General features: G+C 47.7%; 1 protein-coding gene across 1 annotated transcript in view; it reads right to left on the minus strand.

Moving 5' to 3' along the window:
• Nucleotides 1–19,213, minus strand: part of MYO1H (myosin IH) — a 47,445-nt gene that overhangs the window by 1,749 nt on the left and 26,483 nt on the right. Inside the window, exons 17-27 of the mRNA XM_024120753.3 lie at nucleotides 16,832–16,912; nucleotides 15,163–15,268; nucleotides 14,315–14,432; nucleotides 9,197–9,310; nucleotides 6,580–6,656; nucleotides 5,131–5,199; nucleotides 3,406–3,490; nucleotides 2,547–2,706; nucleotides 1,829–1,912; nucleotides 950–1,043; nucleotides 674–729 (exon numbers count right to left, since the gene is read on the minus strand). Of these exons, the coding sequence (XP_023976521.2) occupies nucleotides 674–729; nucleotides 950–1,043; nucleotides 1,829–1,912; nucleotides 2,547–2,706; nucleotides 3,406–3,490; nucleotides 5,131–5,199; nucleotides 6,580–6,656; nucleotides 9,197–9,310; nucleotides 14,315–14,432; nucleotides 15,163–15,268; nucleotides 16,832–16,912 (1,044 nt within the window). The remainder of the gene's footprint in view (nucleotides 1–673; nucleotides 730–949; nucleotides 1,044–1,828; nucleotides 1,913–2,546; nucleotides 2,707–3,405; nucleotides 3,491–5,130; nucleotides 5,200–6,579; nucleotides 6,657–9,196; nucleotides 9,311–14,314; nucleotides 14,433–15,162; nucleotides 15,269–16,831; nucleotides 16,913–19,213) is intronic.

Here is a 19,213-nt window from a genome sequence, read left to right on the forward strand (position 1 = left end):
GCTGTGATTCCTGGCTCTGCCTATGGCGCTGGCCTTCTGAGGTACTCAAGGCCACAGCCACTTGCCTCACGGGGCTGCTCTGGAAGGTCAGCAGAGAAGAAGACACTCTGCAGGCGTTAAGAGCCCTGACAGCCAGAGGGCAAGCCAGCCTAGTCACAGGTTTCTAGTCCCCAGAGACCAAAGTGACCGAGCAGCCGCCGGAGCCACAGTCGCCAGCTGCCGCATGCCAGGCCGCAGCCTGTGCCCGTCACACCATCAACCCCTCCGTCCTCGCCATTCACAGAAGGATGGAGGCCCCGAAGGCGTAAGTCACCCGCCCAGGATCACACAGCTAAGTTATGAAACCCACGTCGGCGCCCAGGCACACTGCTTCTAATAGAGGATGTTTAATGATTAAGTGTATGCCTGCATTTCGCTCAACTTCATAGAAAGCCCGACACAGTTCCTGGGTGACAGATGAGGACCATAAGAACAGCCACAGGTACCTAATAGTCACGTAACAGTGATCCCTTTCATCTTTCACACCCAGAGCATCACAGCTGAGAGCCCGGCCCACGCACACGCACCCCGGCCTTTAAATAGTGCTTCCAGAACCCCTTCACGTAGAAGACAGATCCCGTTCTCAGACCCCACGGCGGAATCCTGTCTCAGGCAAGGACACACATTTCCTTACCTGGATTTTCTCACTGCTGATCAGTTGAAGCACTTTGGGATTAATGTCTCCTTCATCTAAGGAAGCAACCAGCACACAGCGAATCATCACTAAATACCACCCCTGTGCACAAGCCACTGGCATCTGCTGGTTTTCTGTCCCTCTGTGACCAAGACCTCAACCTGGGAGACAGCTGTCAGGAAATGCGGATCAAGCATCTTCCTCTGACTTTTTTTTTTTTTTTTTTTTTTTTTTTAAATAGGGGAAGTGAGCACATAGATGGAAAAAGGGACTTACCTATTCGGCTGTTGGCAAAGGGTTGATTTAAGCTTTCTGCATAGCCTTCTTTCTTTCCCCTGAATATTTCACTTGTAACCACCTTTTGCTGCATCTGGTAATACATAATTAAAAGTACAAAAGGGTAGCCATGAGGCTTTGGGGGACCTAAAGAGGTCCACACTAGTGCTTGCTTTCCTGAATAAGTAAGGCTCCTCAAGGAGCCTTGTCATACTTCTGCATAGGAGTCAGAACACATAGAAGTCAAACACATTTGGCTTTGGCCAAAAATGCTCCAAAAATTCTACTGATTAGAGTCTGAAGTTGACACTTATGCTTGTCTCTGCTTGCACTGACTTCCTGGAAGTGGAATTTTCAGAGTTGAGAGTTTCTTCTAGGTCAGAGATCCCAAACTGCAGCCCGTGGGCCAAATCCAGTAAAGTTTCTTTGGAGCGCAGCCATGCCATTCATTTACAGGTTGTCTCTGGCAGGTTGTGTGTACCAGGGCAGAATAATTTAAACAGAGATGGTGTGGCTGGCAAAGCCTAGACTATTACCCTCTAGCTCTTTACAGAAAAAGTCGGCCGACCAGCAAATGAACCTAAACCAGAACTACGCCACCAGCAGAGAAGGGGCCCTGCATGCTTTGCAGTTTAGAGGCCGTCTAGAGGGTGTTCCCATGGTAACTAAAGAGCGGTGCTACTTTTAACAGCTGCCAGTTAATGAGGGCTCTGTGCTAAGTGGTCTACATGCGTTTCATCCTCAAAGCATGTATGAGTCATGAGCCTTGTGTGACCCTTGGCTTACAGGTGAGATGGTGGGTGAGGATTGCTGACTCTCAAGGGGCCAGCACCCACCCCTCCGGCATCCTGCCACCTGCCCGCAACGCCACGACCCTACCAGGGCTTTCCTCTCGGCTGTGATCCCTCGGCAGTACTTCCGGACCAGGTTCCTCATGCACATTTTCCTGAGCAGATTCGATGCCTGCGTGGAGAACACTCTTCTTTTCCACCTGCCTCCCTCACCCGCCCCCGCTTTAGGCTTCAGCCGCCAAAACAGAGGCTTTGAAAGCACAGCTGAATTCAGTTTGAGGTAAAGGACAGCCTTAATATTTTCTAGTCAAAGAAAGCAGCTCATCTTCCAGTCTTGGGCTCACTGTTCGCTACTGCTAAACTAGTGGTTCCTAATCTTGAATGAGTTTTGAGTCACCCGAGTTGCTGGCCAGGAGGTTCCTAGAGACGCTGATTCAATGGGCCCGGGTTGGGGCCCAGGAATCTGAGTCACCCCCACTCTGTGCCCCAGACACAGAGGGTCCCCAGAGCATCTCCTGAGAAACACCGTTCTAGGCAACAGTCCCTAAACCCATCTGAAATGTTACATCAAGGACAGAGACCATTCAAGAGTGCTCTGTGTAAACAGACCTCCACGGGCTTTATAATTCTAGAGAGGATATACGAATTCTGAAGAGTTAAGTTCCTTGGGCATCACTCTTGCAGGGAAGTGCTTTGTCTGCTGAGGCAGCCCTTTCAAGGCAAGGGAGGCAGCACCAAAAAATATACAAGTTAAGCTCCATCCGTGCCCACGTCATTTGCAACGTGAGTCCTGGAACAGTCCTTACATTTTCCAAGAGGCCAGGAGGCCTCAGCCAGTTCTTGTCCAAGACGTTCTTTGGGACATGATACCGAAGATTCAAGATGTAATTCTTCCGCACGAACACAATGAACTCCTCATTGTCAGGACAGAGGGGCTTGTGGCGATTGATGAATCCCTTTATGAACCTAAGCAGGAGAGAGTTTTGTTAGTTTTCTATTTCTTCACTTCCCATTTCTTCACTGAAACTTGCGTTCTCTCCCCCACTGGTTTGATTCAACGGTGGCCAAAACGGTGGAGATTATTTTGTTCACCAAGTAGGGCCACAGGCCAAATCTGGCCCAAAGATATGTTCTGTTTCACCCACACCATTTTTTGTTTTGCTTTGAGTGACTTGAATTCATTGCCAACAACAACAGCAGCAAACTGGGAGGTATTACATGAAAGCCAGACTTCCAGCTTTCCTTGAAAAAAAAAAAAAAAAAATCAAAAGATCTGCCAACACTGGCCTGGCCGCAGTCTGCTGAAGTGGAGTAGTGACTGCCTCTCTTAGGGGGACTGAGCTTTCCAGTTTGCCGCAGTCCCTACCCTACCTTATTGCCTTATCGCCGCTCATGAGACTCGCTGTCCCTGCCTGGCCTCAGAAGGCGTTCGACTTTGTGACTTTTGAACTAGGCTAAGAGAACCAGCAGACGTTCCGAGTTGTGATCACTGTCAAATTAAGGAGCTCAGAGGAAGGAGATGGCACAGAATTCCTAAGGGTTGACATCCTGCAGGGAAGATTACTTTTCTGCCCAAAGCCAAAACCTCCAAGTCCATGACCACCCTCTGCAGCACAACAGCACTTAGAGACCTTTCCTCCCTACTGGACCCAACTGAGAACTTACTTTCTTATAATCTGCACAGCCCACTTTCTCCTTTTGGCCTCCTTCCGAGCCAGGGCTCCACGCCAGTGGGCTTCAAGTCTAATGGCTGAAAGAGTTCACTGCTGGCATTAGAAGGTGAGCACAATCACTTAAATACAAAAGCCTTTTCCAGAATTATTCATCCACTCCACAAACACCTGGATGCCCGCCCAGCACAGCACTCCGCTAGCCCTCGAGATGGAAAGTGGGAGGAGAGTCGTCAGTCTCTACACGGACGTGCCCAGACGGACAGCTGAACCAGAGCGACAGAGGAGCAGAGGGTGCTGGGAAGCATCAAGGGAAGCTCCAAAATGACGCAAGGGGGGTCAGTTTTCTGAGGTCCTTTTGAGAGACCAGAGTGGCACTTGACGGCACAGATTAGTCTCGCCACTGCATTTGCTTTGTCTCACCCCGTGTTTAGTTTTAGTTGTCTTCGTTAAAAAATGGGGATACATGAATTGGGACACACAAAAATTAGATTTCTGGCTTGTGTCCCAATTTTTTTTTTTTTTTTTTTTTTTTTTTTTTTTGTGCGGTACACGGGCCTCTCACCGCTGTGGCCTCTCCCGTTGCGGAGCACAGGCTCCGGACACGCAGGCCCAGCGGCCATGGCTCACGGGCCCAGCCAGACTGGGGCACGAACCTGTGTCCCCTGCATCGGCAAGTGGACTCCCAACCACTGCGCCACCAGGGAAGCCCTTGTGTCCCAATTTTTAAATGCTTTTCAGATTTTTTTTTCCAGTTAATTCAGATATTCAAAACGCTTTTCTTTTATTCCTCATGGCCACATTGTTACAAAAACAAACAAACAACTGGAAACAACCCAAATGTCCATCAATGGAACAGCTAAATTGCGGTACGCTCATATAGTGCACAGGGGTCAGCAAACTGCGGCTCTTGGGCTGGCCACCTGTGTCTGTAAGTAAAGTTTTATTGCAACAGAAATGTCGCAGAAGAAAAATGCAAACAGCATAATTTTATGGAGTTCAAAACATTCCAGCCTACAAGTGTATTATTTAGTGATGCATCCATAGATGATAAAATTATACAGAAAAACAAGGAAATAATGCAAAGTTCAGAAGAATAGTGTGTGTGTGTGTGTGGGGGGGGATGCTGAGAAGTGATTGGGGAGGGACAAAGTACAGGGGCTTCAAGTGCACTCATGGTGTTAGTAACCTTTAAACAAAATTATTCTTTAAACATGCATGGACTTCCTTGGTGGCGCAGTGGTTAAGAATCCGCCTGCCAGTGGAAGGGACATGGGTTCGAGCCCTGGTCTGGGAAGATCCCACATGCCGCGGAGCAACTAAGCCCGTGCGCCCCAACTACTGAGCCTGTGCTCTAGAGCCCACGAGCCACAGCTACTGAAGCCCGCATGCCTAGAGCCTGTGCTCTGCAACAACAGAAGCCACTGCAATGAGAAGCCCGTGCACTGCAATGAAGACCCAACTCAGCCAAAAATAAATTAAAAAAACATGCATATGTTGTGGATCAAATAAAACATGTCTGTGGAACAAGTATAGGCTGCACTGTCACGTAGAGCAAAAACGAGGCCCCAGAACCGGACCCCGAGAATGCCCGACACCAAGGTTTCAAGGCCAGGCAGGCGAAAAGGATGCTCAAAGGAGCCTGTGCGTCTAGGTGCCACGTGAATGAGAGGGAAACTGTGGTCCATGGCAAACCTGAGAGGTCCTGTTCAGTTCTTACCTGCTTGTCTTTTTCTCACGTATGTTCTCCTTTCCAGGCAGCCTTTGTACATGGCTTGGATTCTCGCAACTTAAAAGAGAACAAAACTTTTGGTGAAATGGCTTTCAGTTGTGCAGCTTGGTAGGTGTGACCTTCAGAGGAGGTGTCGGCAGTGGCCCTAGGGGCGTGCAGGATAGAGGTGACAGAGGAAGCCACGGGATATGACAGGACAGAAACGCGAGTGGGCAGGTTACATTCCGCCTGAGTGCCAGCCAGTAACTGGGGCTCCCTTTCTTCCTCTTGCCTTCCCCCAGCTAAGGAACAGAACCACCACCTGGAGGGCGTGCTGGCCCCTGGTTCCAGGCATTGCATTGCATCTTCCCACGCAAGCCTGCAAGGCAGGCGGGCATCAGCACATTCCACAAAGGGGATCACAGACCCAGCCGGTGAAGACCCTTGCCAGGTGCGAGGCAACCACGCGGCTGTGAAGCGGGAGTGTGAACCCAGGGCTGTGGAACCACACACATGCCCTGTAGCTTCTCCATTCACAGTGTGCCCCCTCCACCCAGTGACCGGTGTCCCCCCACAGACCAAGCGCTCCTCGAGGGTCCCGCACACCAGCAGCGTCACGTCCCCTGGGAGCTGGGTAGAAGTGTTGACCCAGGCCCCCGCATTCAGCACCTGCCCATGAACCTGATCTGGGTGATCAGTGCCCGCTGCCGGAGGGGTCAAAAGCAGACCACCAAGCACAGTGGTTACGAGCCCGGGCCCTGAAGCCAGACAGACACACACTCAAACCCCAGCTCTGCTGCTGTTGGGCCTCAACTTCCCCACATGTAAAGTGGAGATAATAATACCACTCGTCCACAGGTTTGTTCCGAGAATACGATGAGATCATGAATACAGCAAGCAGTGAGATTACTCAAGCAGAGCTGGTCTCAACAGGCCAGGTGAGGTCTCAGAGGGGAAGCCCCTACCCCCCGGTAGTTATGATTTGTGATTTTTTTGCGTTCTCCTCCCGTCTAAGTTTTCTTATTTACCATTCACAACAAACACCCTGGCTGTGGGCTTTGCAGCTACACCTTCCGACATCAGACACTTATACAAATGAAGTTTTAAAAAAAACCTTCATTTAAGGGGGATGGACTCCATGGGTTTAGGTCCTGGCGTGGCACAACAAAGTTGGGTCCAAACTAAAAATGAGGCAGAACTGCAGCGTTTAAGTTTCCAGGTGCATCCATGACAGCCCTCCAAACATAAGGGATAAATTCACCCGTGTCTTATAATCCCGTTGCCTTGTTCTGGGTTAAGGCATAAATTCACCTGTATCTTATAATCCCCTTACCTTGTTCTGGGTTTCCAAAGCCAGTGCTTCTGACATATCAAACACTCATGTTTAAGACGTTTCCCAAGCTAAGCTTGTTCATATCACATTCTGTTAAAATCAGGGCAGGAAAAAAAAAAACATACCTAATTGATGTTTACTAAATTCAAAGGCATCTTCAGTAGCAAATAGAGTTCTAGGGAAGCGAATGAATATTTTGGATCTAGAAATGAAAAAAATGTTTTAATTATTAATTGGTCATCACCATCTGTAGTGGATTCAATAGCGTCCTCCCCCCGCCCCCAAAGGCACAGCCACTTAGATCCTCAGAATGTGATTCTTACTTGGAAACAGGGTCTTTGCAGATGTCATCAAGGTAAAGACTGAGATAAAATCACACTAAATCCAATGAGAGTGTTCTTGTAAGAGAGAGGGAAAGACACACAGAGAGACGCAGGGGAGAAGGCCATGTGAAGACGGAGGCAGAGACCGGAGTGATGCTGCCACAGGCCAAGGAATGCCAGGAGCCCCCGGAAGCTGGAAGCAGCAAGGAAGGATCCTCCCAGAGAGACGTCAGAGGGAGCACGGCCCTGCCAACACCTGGATTTTGGCCTTCTGGCCTCCAGAAATGTGAGAAAATAAATTTCTGTTGTTTTAAGCCAACCAGTCTGTAATTAATTCATTATGCAGCCCTAGGAAGTTAATTCACCTTCCTAACCCAGAGTGACTTCCCTGGGCTTTGAAAAGTGATGACAGAGAATATGGGTCTAAGTTTAGGAGAAGATCCCATCAGCCAGCAAAGATAAATTACAAATATTGAGCTCACATTGCCGGCCCTTCTCAGGCTCCCCGGCAACCCACCCTTTGAGGGAAACTTCCCAGGCCAGCCACTGGGGGACAGCAGTGCATCATGCCACGTGAACCCATCAGAGGTTTTATACCGGGGACAGATAACACCTCTGACCTCCATGACCCACTCCCACTGGATGTGCTAGGCCCTATTCCTCAGAAATCTGGCTTGGAAAAGTAACTGCTCTTTGAAGCAGGGCCCAGAATAGACGAATAAAGGATGGAATGGGGCCAGGGTGGTCATAGAGGGCCATGCACAAGTTGGCAGGGAAAGCCCACTGACACATTCAAAGGCAGAGATCCCCGACGCTGGAATCTCTGTGGCCTGGGAGTAGATCCTCTTCATGCGTGGGCCCTGTTCTTTGCAATCAAATGAACGCTGACCAAAATGTCTAAGAGAACAGATGAAAATTATCCTGGTTCAGCCCACTGAGTGCTGCCTTGACGCTTGCAACGTGTACGAAAAGTCCTGCTCACGGACGACTCTACAGCAATGATACCTAGAGTTCTAGAACACCACTTTCTGGGAGATGCTAGAGGAGCTCTCTCATCGCAGAAGTCGTAATATCCCCTCTGAGAAGTCACGCGTACATTTTGAGCAACGAAAGAATGTAGACACAGAGAGATTAGGGAATTCGCGCTGACACCCTCCTGATTTTGCGCACAAAGCTTATCCCAGTCTCCAATGCAGGGTTAGAATCCAGGGCTCCTTTATACTTAATCTCCTCCAATAGGCAGCTATGTAGCCTTTCTAACCCATTGAGCACTTGTGATACGGTGCTTTATAATAAGAAATATGTATTTGGTCTTTGTCCCGTTCCAGTGTCACAGCTCCCAAAACCCTTGTAATTTCCTAAGTGATTAGAGCAATGGGGCATCTTTTGCTATAATCTTTTGGTTTTTGTTCCTGAAATAGCTTCAAAGTGATAAAGGGGAAATGGGTGTCTTTTTAAAAATTCTTTTCCATTATGGTTTATTATAGGATATGGAATATGGTTCCCTGTGCTATACGGTAGGACCATGTTGTTTATTTTATATTTATAGTAGTTTGTATCTGCTAATCCTCAATTCCCAATTTATCCCTCCCCACGCCCTTTCTCCGGGTGTCTGAGTTTATGCTAACAGCTGATGTTTGGAAAGCCCCTAGATAACCTAAGGATGGGAACTGGTTGCCAGGGAAACCAACCTTGAGATTAGAGGGTTGGAACTTTCAGCCCCACTCCTGGGGAGGGGAGAGGGCCGTGAGGTTGAATGAATGACCACTGGCCAATGAATTTATCGATCATGCCTATGCCTCTCTAAAACCCCCAAAAGGCATGATTTGGAGAGCTTCTGGGTGCACCTGGAGACAGCATGGGACCTCCGCACCCCCTCCCACATACCTTGCCCCGTGTATCTCTTCTATCTGGCTGTTCCCAAGTTAGATCCTTTTGTAATAAACTGGTAATCCAGTAAGTAAAGTATTTTCCTGATTCCTTGAGCTACTCTAGAAAAATTAATCAAACCCAAGGAGGGGGTCATGGGGACCTCCGATTTAGAGCTGATTGGTCAGAAACACAGGTGACAAACTGGACTTGTGACTGGTCTCTGAAGGGAGGATGGACAGTCCTGGGAGACTGAGCCCTTAACCCGCGGGATCTGACACCATCTCCAGGTAGACTGTCAGAAGTGAGTTTAATTGTAGGACACCCAGCTGGTGTTAGAAGTGTGATGGAGTGTTTTTTGAGTGTGAGGGAAGCCTTGAGAGTAGAGACACACAGGAGAGTTTTTTCTTTACAGAGATGCATTTCAATTGAGTGAACGCAAGTATCTGCTTATAAATCTACGTAAACTCCTGAAGAATGAATCTCCAGGCTCAAGATGGATACAGACGGATTAGGAAAACATTTAGACAGCGATTTCCGGGACACTCACCTCCCTAACTTGTACTCCTCCGGTTCGTAGCCAATGTACTTGATCAGCCGCTCTACGCCCTCTGCTGGAGGCCCGTGCCAGTGCGGCCAGGTGTCTGGGCACAAGGACTTGTACCTAGGGAGGGGACAGCATGTTTAGGAAGCCGCAGACCTTACACTAACTAGGTCCCCTAGAGGTCAGCTTCACTCCTCTGGGCAGGCCAACCACTCAGAGTAATAGACTCATCACACCCACTTCCTAGAATTCAACGATATATACTCAGCAATAAAGAAACAAGAGGAACTGTTTCAACAGGGTGGGAGGTTTGGCCTGTCTTCATAGAACAATGACCTCATCAGACACTCTACCCAAGAAACTCAATGCTGCTCCTAGGTGTATACGCAAGAGACATGAAAACATATGTCCGCACAAAAGCTTATACGTGAATATTCGGAGCATCATTATTTATAATTGACAAAAGGTGGAAACAACCCAAATGTCCATCAACAGACAAAGGAATGTATAAACAAGTCTGGTCCAGCACGGGAAGAAAAGGTATCACGCTTGATAAGTGACGAGGGATTTTTCAAGGGTAATCTTGGACCCAAGGTTGACTTAAGAACCTGATCTCAGTATAAAATGCAACTCCCTTCTAATATGTGGTCGCGATAGAGATAACCATGATGTCTGTCATATAATGAAAAAAGTGAATGCAGAATTCAGAAGTGCCTGTGGACTAAGGCTAGAAGCGATACGACTGGAGCCACTGGACTGGAACCGCACTGCTTGGGTTGGAGCCGAGCTCAGGAGCTAGACAAGTCGCTTCACCTCCTCACTTTGCAGCATAAACAATGAATGACAGGACCTTCCTTGTGGGGTGGGGTCGTCACGAGGTTGAAATGAGATACCCCATGGAAAGTATTTGGCACAGTCTGAGACTTCAAAAACTGTTAGCTACGGTATTCCTGTTACGCGTCCTTCCCTTAATATCATTATATGGTTTGTATTACTTTAAAATCAAATGTCAAACCGTTAAGAACATGTTGATTTTCCTGGAATTATACTTTATGAGAAAATCCATTAAGGACATTGCAATGAACTGAACGTTTGTGCCCTCCCACCCCCAAATTCATATGTTGAAGAATCCTAACCCCCCAATATGATGGTATTAGGAGATGGGGCCTTTGGGAGGTGATTAGGTCAGGAGGGTGGATCCCTCATCCTTGGGATTTGTTCCCTTATAAAAGAGACCCCAGAGCGCTCCCTGGCCCTCTTTCCACCATGTGAGGATGTGATGAGAAGAGAGCAGGGTGCAGTCCAGAAGAGGGCTCTCACCAGAACCTGACCGTGCTGGCTCCCTGATCTTGGATTTCTAGCCTCCGGAACTGTGAGAAATAAACTTCTGTTGTTTATAAGGCACCCAATTTATGGTACTTTGTCATAGCAGCCTGAACTAAGACAGGCATTAAGTGTCACATGTTCTTCCCTGATTACTTCCCTCTGTTACTACCACACACAAAGGTACAGACACAGGCCAACCCCAGGGAACGCAGAGCAACGCCAGGCCCTGCTCCCTCCTGTCTGGTGCAGGCCCATCACTAGCACACACCATCAAAGCTGTCGAAACATGGGCTAGACAGACACAGAGGAGATGGGGAGGTGCTTTAAATGCCTGCAGGGTAGAGGAACTCATAACTTCTGTCCTTTTAAACTCTGAGATGCAGTCACTCCCTGATGAAGGGAAGCAGTGCCAGGGAGGGTGCACACATTCGGACATCTCCAGCCCGTTCCCATGGGCCTCTCCTGCCTTCCCCGGGGCTACTGTCTGTCCTGCGGCAATGCCAGCCTCCTAGCTGGTCCTCAAGCTGCTCAGTTCCCACCTCCAGGCTCTCCTGCCCGGACAGCTGCCTCCAAATCTCCTCATGGCTCCCTTCCTTACTTGGAGAGGCCCTCCTGGAGCACTCTTTCCCCAACCCAGATTCATCTTCCTTCAGAGAATGTACGCCCCACCTGACCTCCTGTATCTCCTCGTTATCGCCAGTAGAAAGTACACTCCATATGGGCAGGGGTGGGGTCTGTCTTGTTCACTGCTGTTACCCAGCACCTTGGACAGTGCTGGTACAAAGCAGGGGCTCACTAGTATTTATAGAAAGAATAAACAAGCCCGACAGCAGCAAAGTAGGAAAAAACGCAGGAAGCCTGGAACGGCAAATGCCTGTGTGTTTTGGGGCCGGGGTTGGCAGTGGCTGCTGCTTCCATCTTCACTAGACTTCAGATTCAGAAAAATGGATGAGATAAGGGTGAATGACAAGTCGCTGATGAACAAAACCGGTATGTCAAGGAGGTTCCCCCCACCTGACCCTAACCCACCGCAAAAACAAAACAAAACAAAACAAAAACCCTGGCAAAAAGACTGGCGGATCCTCCAACAAACACTGAGTTATCATCTGACCCAGTAATCTACTCCTAGGTATGTGCCCAAAGAAATGAAAGCATATGATCACACTAAAACTTGTACTTGAGTGTTCCCAGGAGCATTATTCAGAATAGCCAAATAATGGAAACAACCCAAATGCCCATCAACAGAGGAATGGATAAATAAAATGTTGTCTGTCCACACAATTGAGTATCATTCAGCCATAAAAAGGAATGAAGTGCTGACATATGCTATAACATAGATGAACATTAGAAGCATCGTGCTAAGGGAAAGAAGCCAGACACTAAAGTCCATATATGATACGACCACACTTGTATGAAGTGTCCAGAATAGGGAAATCTATAAAGACAGAAAGTAGGGTGGTGGGGGCTTAGGGCTGGGACAGGGTGGTAAGGAGTTAGGGCATTTATAGCTAAAGGGTATGAGGTTTCTTTTGGAGGGCATGAAAGTGTTCTCAAATGGACTCTGCTTGCATAGATCTGTGAATACCAGAAACCACTGATGCTTTAAGTGGGTGAATTGTACAGTCGGTGAATTATATCTCAATGAAGCTGTTTAGGAAGAGAAAACCATGGCTATCCACTGGCAGTGTGGTCCCCAAATGGTGACAGATGAAAGAAAAAAGGAGAGAGGACAAAAAGGAGAGTGGGGTGACAACCAGCCTCTGACACTAGGCTGCTTGAGGGTCCCACGTTTCCTTCCTACCTGCCTTCCAGATGGGCCTCCAGGGGGACACCTGTGATGGTGTTTCATCTGTGAGGATTGGGATGGAGATGCTTATCCAAATGTACCTATAGCGTAGAGCAAAGCCGGGCAGAGATTTCCAAGGCTGGGGTCCCAGGCCCCGCTGAGCCTTCCAAGGTAGTATTTGGGGTGGGGTTGTCTGTAACTCTTTTCACTGTTTCTAAAACCCAAAGACACTTACACTATTTCTCAAGATAGAACCACACAGGTCAATAAAATCCTCAGTGTATTTAGCTGAAATTGTATCAACTCAAAAGGTTAATGAGATGATACTCATCAGAGGTTTAGATCCGCAGGTAAATCATTAAAAAACAACAGTGAAGAAAGAGATGGTTACTTAATAAATGCATATAAACAGATATTAATTATCAAGACACGAGGCTCATGGGAGAAAAATAAGCAAGACCCGTGGGTAGAGAAAAATCTGAGATTAAATGAGGGGCTGAAAATAAGAGCGCCAAAAAATGAAGTTTCAGAGCACAGGATCTTGATGTAAATTGCAAAATGCGAGGAATTGGATTGAAAATGTAACCTCATGCATGTGCTTTTTATAATTATGAAGTTGTACTTCAAAAGAAGCCTCATATTCACAAACGAACCTATCTACAAAACAGAAATAGACTCACAGACATAGAGATCAGACTTGTGGTTGCCAAGGGGGAGAAGAGGAGGGAAAAGGATGGACTGGGAGTTTAGGGTTAACAGATGCAAACTATGACATTTAGAATGGATAAACAACAAGGTTCTACTGTATAGCACAGGGAACTATATCCAATCTCCTGAGATAAACCACAGTGAAAAAGAATATTTAAAAAAGAATGTAGGGCTTCCCTGGTGGCACAGTGGTTGAGAATCTGCCTGCCAAGGCAGGGGACACGGGTTCGAGCCCTGGTCTGGGAAGATCCCACGTGCCGTGGAGCAACTGGGCCCGTGAGCCACAACTACTGAGCCTGGGCGTCCGGAGCCTGTGCTCCGCAACAAGAGAGGCCGCGATAGTGAGGGGCCCGCTCCGCAACAAGAGAGGCCGCGATAGTGAGGGGCCCTCGCACCACGATGAAGAGTGGCCCCCGCTCGCCGCAACTGGAGAAAGCCCTCGCACAGAAACGGAGACCCAGCACAGCAAAAATAAATAAATAAATAAAATAATAAAAAAACCACAATGTATATATGTGTATAGCCGAGTCACTTTCTATACAGCAGAGACTGGCACAACACTGTCAATCAACACTCCAACTTAAAAAAATTTTTAAAAATTAAAAAAAGTCTAATATGAAGTTAAAATATGAAATGACTGATATTCGACCATGTTGACCCACAGAAAGAACCATTTTATTATGCTTCTCTTGCAAGTGTAACAATGTGTTGTTTTCTTGGTAGCACGAACGACGTGCAGCCCGACTGCATGCACAAGCAAGTGGGGCCATAGTAATAGTGGTGGTGGATATATGATTGAATCCTTACAAACTCCTCGCGAGCAATTTAATCCCCGTGTTACACATGAGGAATTAGGTCTCAGCTGGAAGAGAAAGAATGGGGATTCCCGCCCAAGAATCTGTGGCTCCAATGCCCATGGTATCACCACTACACCTGTGTCTCTGGACAGCCCACGAGGCCAAGGGCATTGCTCCCAGACTGACGGCGCTAAACCCAGCGCCCATGGTCGCCATGGGAAGGGTCTTCCCCAGCCAAGTACAGGCCCCGAGGGTGCATGTCCCACGTCTGCCCCCTGGGGGCAAGTCTGTGCATCGCGTCTCGTACTTCCTAGATTCCAAGAAGTTAGGGGCTTAGGGAAATGAAGAGAAGGTGGCAAACTAAGTCAGCTTCCTAGTCTCTGAAACGTCGGTGTTCATCACTGTCACCGCTACAGCAGTTAAGAAGCAAACAGAGTTCCCTGGGGGACGGCCTTTTATTCATTGCCACACACTTCACTGGCTTCAGCTCAACCAAACAAACCTTACCTTTGCAAGAAATGCTCGTATTTCCGTCGGTACGCAAAGCCGGCCCGTCTCACCCGCAGGTGCTCCATCAGCCCCAGGTACTTGACCTGATGCCTTATGAGGAAGACATCGAACTTGCCTTTGGAAACACAGAAGGAAGAGTGACGGTGAAGGACCCTGTGGCTCTGTTTCAACCGAGGCAGACCAGAGGCTGCAAGCTGACGACACGTGGGCTGGGTCTGGCCACGGGGCATGTTTTGTTAGGTCCTAACTGTGTTTCTCTTAATGGGGGAATTTTACAGGAAAGTCTGAATTTCTGGTTTCTCTTGAAAATCCATGAGATCTGGCCATTCTGGGCCTAGAGCCCCACATGGCAACAAATGGCCCTAAGGAAGAAGGACTGCCCCTTTAGACAGGGTGTGCCCTCTCCAGCTGGCCACAGTCCCCTCCGTTCCCTATTGCATTACAGCTGGACTGCTTCACTCATTCGCTCTTCCTGCCTGGATTCTATAAGCCTCTGACTGTACAGCTTTGTTATGAGACCATGGCACAAGCTTAGAAAATACCCAAGTCATAGACCATTTGGGAAGACTCTTCACTGGCTGGAGAGCAGAAGCAGTGTTGCTTTCCCTCACCTCTGAGGTCTGCTTGGCTCAGCTGTGTCAGTCCTGAAACTGGCCACGCTCTGAGCAAAGTTCACACAGGACCATGAAAGGAACCCTCCTCCTTATTCATTTGCCTTCTGTTATTTAATACAGAGAACAAGCAGCAAGCCTGTGGTGGTTTTTAGGACTTTACCCGCCGTCGTCTTGGTTTTCCGCCCAGCCTCATTTCCCTGAGCTCAGCGCTCTGAGCAATGCACAACTCACTGGGTTCTTTACTCTCGTTGGGCTTGATGCAACGGATGTATGAAGGTTCCTTAGAGATGAGAATTTCCAGAAGGCTGCTCAGACTGTTTTTAAACTGAGTCCCCACCTGCAGGGAGAGAGAGAATGAGCTAAACAGACGCTGTTGCTCCCCATTTATACAGAGAAGACTGCTTAAATCACAAGACTGACCCTTTAGACCCAAACACTCGACAGGCTGTTCTGCTTGTTACCTGTCATGAACTGTTTTGTCCATTAAGAGAAGGCTTTGAATGTCCTAGCCTGAGAAGCCCAAGCTCAGTCTGGTCAAGTGGAGGCTGGACAAGCATCTTTCCAGGATGCTTCCCTCACTTGGCGAATACAAAGCGAGCACCTCGTAGGAGCCAGCATCGCCGCTGAGCCAGTCACCCTCCACCACCTTCCTGTTTCCTTGTTACCAAGCTTCCTTTATGACACTCGCACTACTGTAATTTCTTTCTTTCTTTGATGATACAGTAAGTCCCCTACCTATGAACAAATTCCGTTCTGAGAGCACATTAAGTCCAATTTGTTCATAAGTCCAACAAAGTTAGCCTAGGTACTGAACTAACACAGTCGGCTATGTAGTACTGTACCGTAATAGGTTTGTAATACTTTTCACACAAATAGTGAACGAAAAACACAAAAAATAAGAAAACGTTTTTAATCTTACAGTACAGCACCTTGAAAAGCACAGTAGTATTAGTACAACAGCTGGCACACAGGGGCTGGCATCGAGGGACCAGGCAAGAGGGGTTCCTGACGGGAGTGGGGAGAGGAGGTGGAAGACAGTAGAGCTGAAGGATCGTCAGCAACAGGAGACGGAGGGCAAGCTGCAATGTCACTCACGCCTGACACTGCTGGCACGCACGTCTGCATCTTTGAAAGTTCGCAACTTGAAGGTTTGTGTGTAGGGGACTTACTGTATCTTCCTATACCATCTCCCACTAGATCGTAAACCCCGCGAGGGCAGGAACACTGTCTGTTCCGTTACTGGTAGATACCCCTGTGCCCAGCACAGTGCCTGACACACAGTAGGTGCTCAAAGAATGTCTGCAAATGAACACACTGGTTCTAACCTTGGAAAATGCATATTTAGTAGAACATTTAGAGAGTGATACTTCCAAAAAAAGGAGAGGACAGCTTAAAAAGCATAGGTGACTAAAGTACTTGCACCCTCTGGGTGATTTCTGCTACCTTTCCAATTTTGCACAGGCATTTCCCCCCTGCCACTCACCGTTGGTGGCCTTCTGCAATGTCACTCACGCCTGACACTGCTGGCACGCACGTCTGCATCTTTGAAAGTTCGCAACTTGAAGGTTTGTGTGTAGGAGACTTACTGTATCTTCCTATACCATCTCCCACTAGATCGTAAACCCCACGAGGGCAGGAACACTGTCTGTTCCGTTACTGGTAGATACCCCTGTGCCCAGCACAGTGCCTGACACACAGTAGGTGCTCAAAGAATGTCTGCAAATGAACACACTGGTTCTAACCTTGGAAAATGCATATTTAGTAGAACATTTAGAGAGTGATACTTCCAAAAAAAGGAGAGGACAGCTTAAAAAGCATAGGTGACTAAAGTACTTGCACCCTCTGGGTGATTTCTGCTACCTTTCCAATTTTGCACAGGCATTTCCCCCCTGCCACTCACCGTTGGTGGCCTTCTCCGGTTTTCTAACTCGGCCACCCGGAAGCATTCCTTCAGGATTCTGTTTTTGGACCTGCACAGCACCTGTAGGTAAAGAGAAATGAGTACCACATTTGCTGCTTCAGAAATCATTAAGGGGTCTTCAGGAAAGTTCACATAAGTGTGCACAATGGACCAGAGCCATCTGCCTTTGGAGCACTTGAAGAAGAAGAGGGGGGAAAAAACACAATCATAGGGACTTCCCTGGTGGCGCAGTGGTTAAGAATCCGCCTGCCAATGCAGGGGACGCGGGTTCGAGCCCTGGTCCGGGAAGATCCCACATGCCGTGGAGCAACGAAGCCCGTGCGCCACAACTACTGAGCCTGTGCTCTAGAGCCCGTGAGCCACAACTACTGGGCCCTCGCGCCACCACTGCTGAAGCCTGCGTGCTTAGAGCCCGTGCTCCGCAACAAGAGAAGCCACCGCAATGAGAAGCCCGTGCACCACAACGAAGACGCAACACAGCCAAAAAAAAGTAATTAATTTTTTAAAAAACCCACAATCATATGTAGAAGAAAATGTTCGAATACAGACCGTCCCCAACTTACGATGGTTTGACTTTACAGTGGTGTGAAAGTGATGAACATTCAATAGAAACCATACTTTGAATTTTGGTTTTTGATCTTTTCGCGGGCTTACAACACTCTCATGATGCCGGGCAGCCCAGCAAGGCACGGCTCCCAGTCAGCCATGCGATCACGCGGGTGAACCACCAATATCCTCAAAAGCATTCTGTTTTTCACTTTCAGTACAGTATTCAATCAATAACATGAGATATTCAATAATTTATTATAGAATAGGCTTTGTATTAGGTGATTTGGCCCAACTGTAGGCTAATGTAACCATTCTGAGCACCTTTAAGATGGGCTAGGCTAAGCTATGACGTTCAGTCGTTAGGTGTAGTCAATGCATTTTCAACTTATGATATTTTCAATATACGATGGGTTTATCAGGATGTAACCCATGTAAGTTGAGGAAGATCTGTACTATATCCAGTGCTCTGTCTACTTGGTGAGGCCATCTGATTATTTTTCCTTGGACATGATGAAGCAATCATTATTTCCAGTCCAGCTAGGCTGCTACAGAACAAACCAGCTCTTTAAGAATGATCTCCAGTCGGGCTTCCCTGGTGGCGCAGTGGTTGAGAACCTGCCTGCTAATGCAGGGGACACGGGTTCGAGCCCCTGCCCGCACACCGCGATGAAGAGTGGCCCCCGCTTGCCACAACTAGAGAAAGCCCTCGCACAGAAACGAAGACCCAACACAGCAAAAATAAATAAAATAAATAAATTAACAAACTCCTACCCCCAACATCTTAAAAAAAAAAAAAAAAAAAAGAATGATCTCCAAGGTATGGTGTTAAGTGAAAAATAGCAAGATGCAGGACCACATGCATAGTGTGTATGAAAAGAAAAGAAAAAGGGGGAGACACACACACACGTCCTGGTCTGTACCATCCCTGGGAAGATACACAATAAACTGGTTAGAACAGCTGGCTCTCAGGAGAGGGACTTGGTGACACGGGTCCAAGGACATCGGCTTTGGTATGTCTGATTATCCTTCTGTGCATATCTTTTCAAAAGTTTTAATTTGACACACACAAAAATTTTTTTTTCCTTATAGCCATACTATGGAGGATGATTCAGCCTTAAAAAGGAAGGAAATTCTGACACATGCAACAACATGGATGAAGCTTGACAACATGATGCTAAGTGAAACAAGCCAGATACAAAAGACAAGTACTGTGTAATTTCACTTATATAAGTACCTAGAGTAGCTAAATTCATATAGAAGGTAGAACAGTGGTTGCCAAGGGCTGGAGGGGAGGGGGAATAAGGGAGTTAGTGGTTAATGGGTACAGAGTTCCAGTTTTGCAAGATGAAAAGAGTTCTGGAGGTGGATTGCACAACAATGGGAATGTACTACTTAACACAACTGAACTGTGCACTTAAAAATGATTGACATAGGGGCTTCCCTGGTGGCGCAGTGGTTGAGAGTCCGCCTGCCGATGCAGGGGACACGGGTTCATGCCCCAGTCCGGGAAGATCCCACGTGCCGCGGAGCGGCTGGGCCCGTGAGCCATGGCCGCTGAGCCTGCGCGTCTGGAGCCTGCGCTCCGCAACGGGAGAGGCCACAACAGTGAGAGGCCCGCGTACCGCAAAAAAAAAAAAAAAAAAAAGATTGACACAGTAAATTTCATATCATGTATGTGTATTTTGCCACAGTTAAAATTTAGAAAATAACTTTTTAAAACTCACCCCAATTTTAAACTCACAGTGGCATGAGAGAGTAATTTGCAGATAGGAAATTTTAAAAATTAGAAAGCACCCATCTCAGAAAGTACAA

This window comes from Physeter macrocephalus, chromosome 19 (assembly GCF_002837175.3).
Source record: "Physeter macrocephalus isolate SW-GA chromosome 19, ASM283717v5, whole genome shotgun sequence".
NCBI classification, from domain to species: domain Eukaryota; kingdom Metazoa; phylum Chordata; class Mammalia; order Artiodactyla; family Physeteridae; genus Physeter; species Physeter macrocephalus.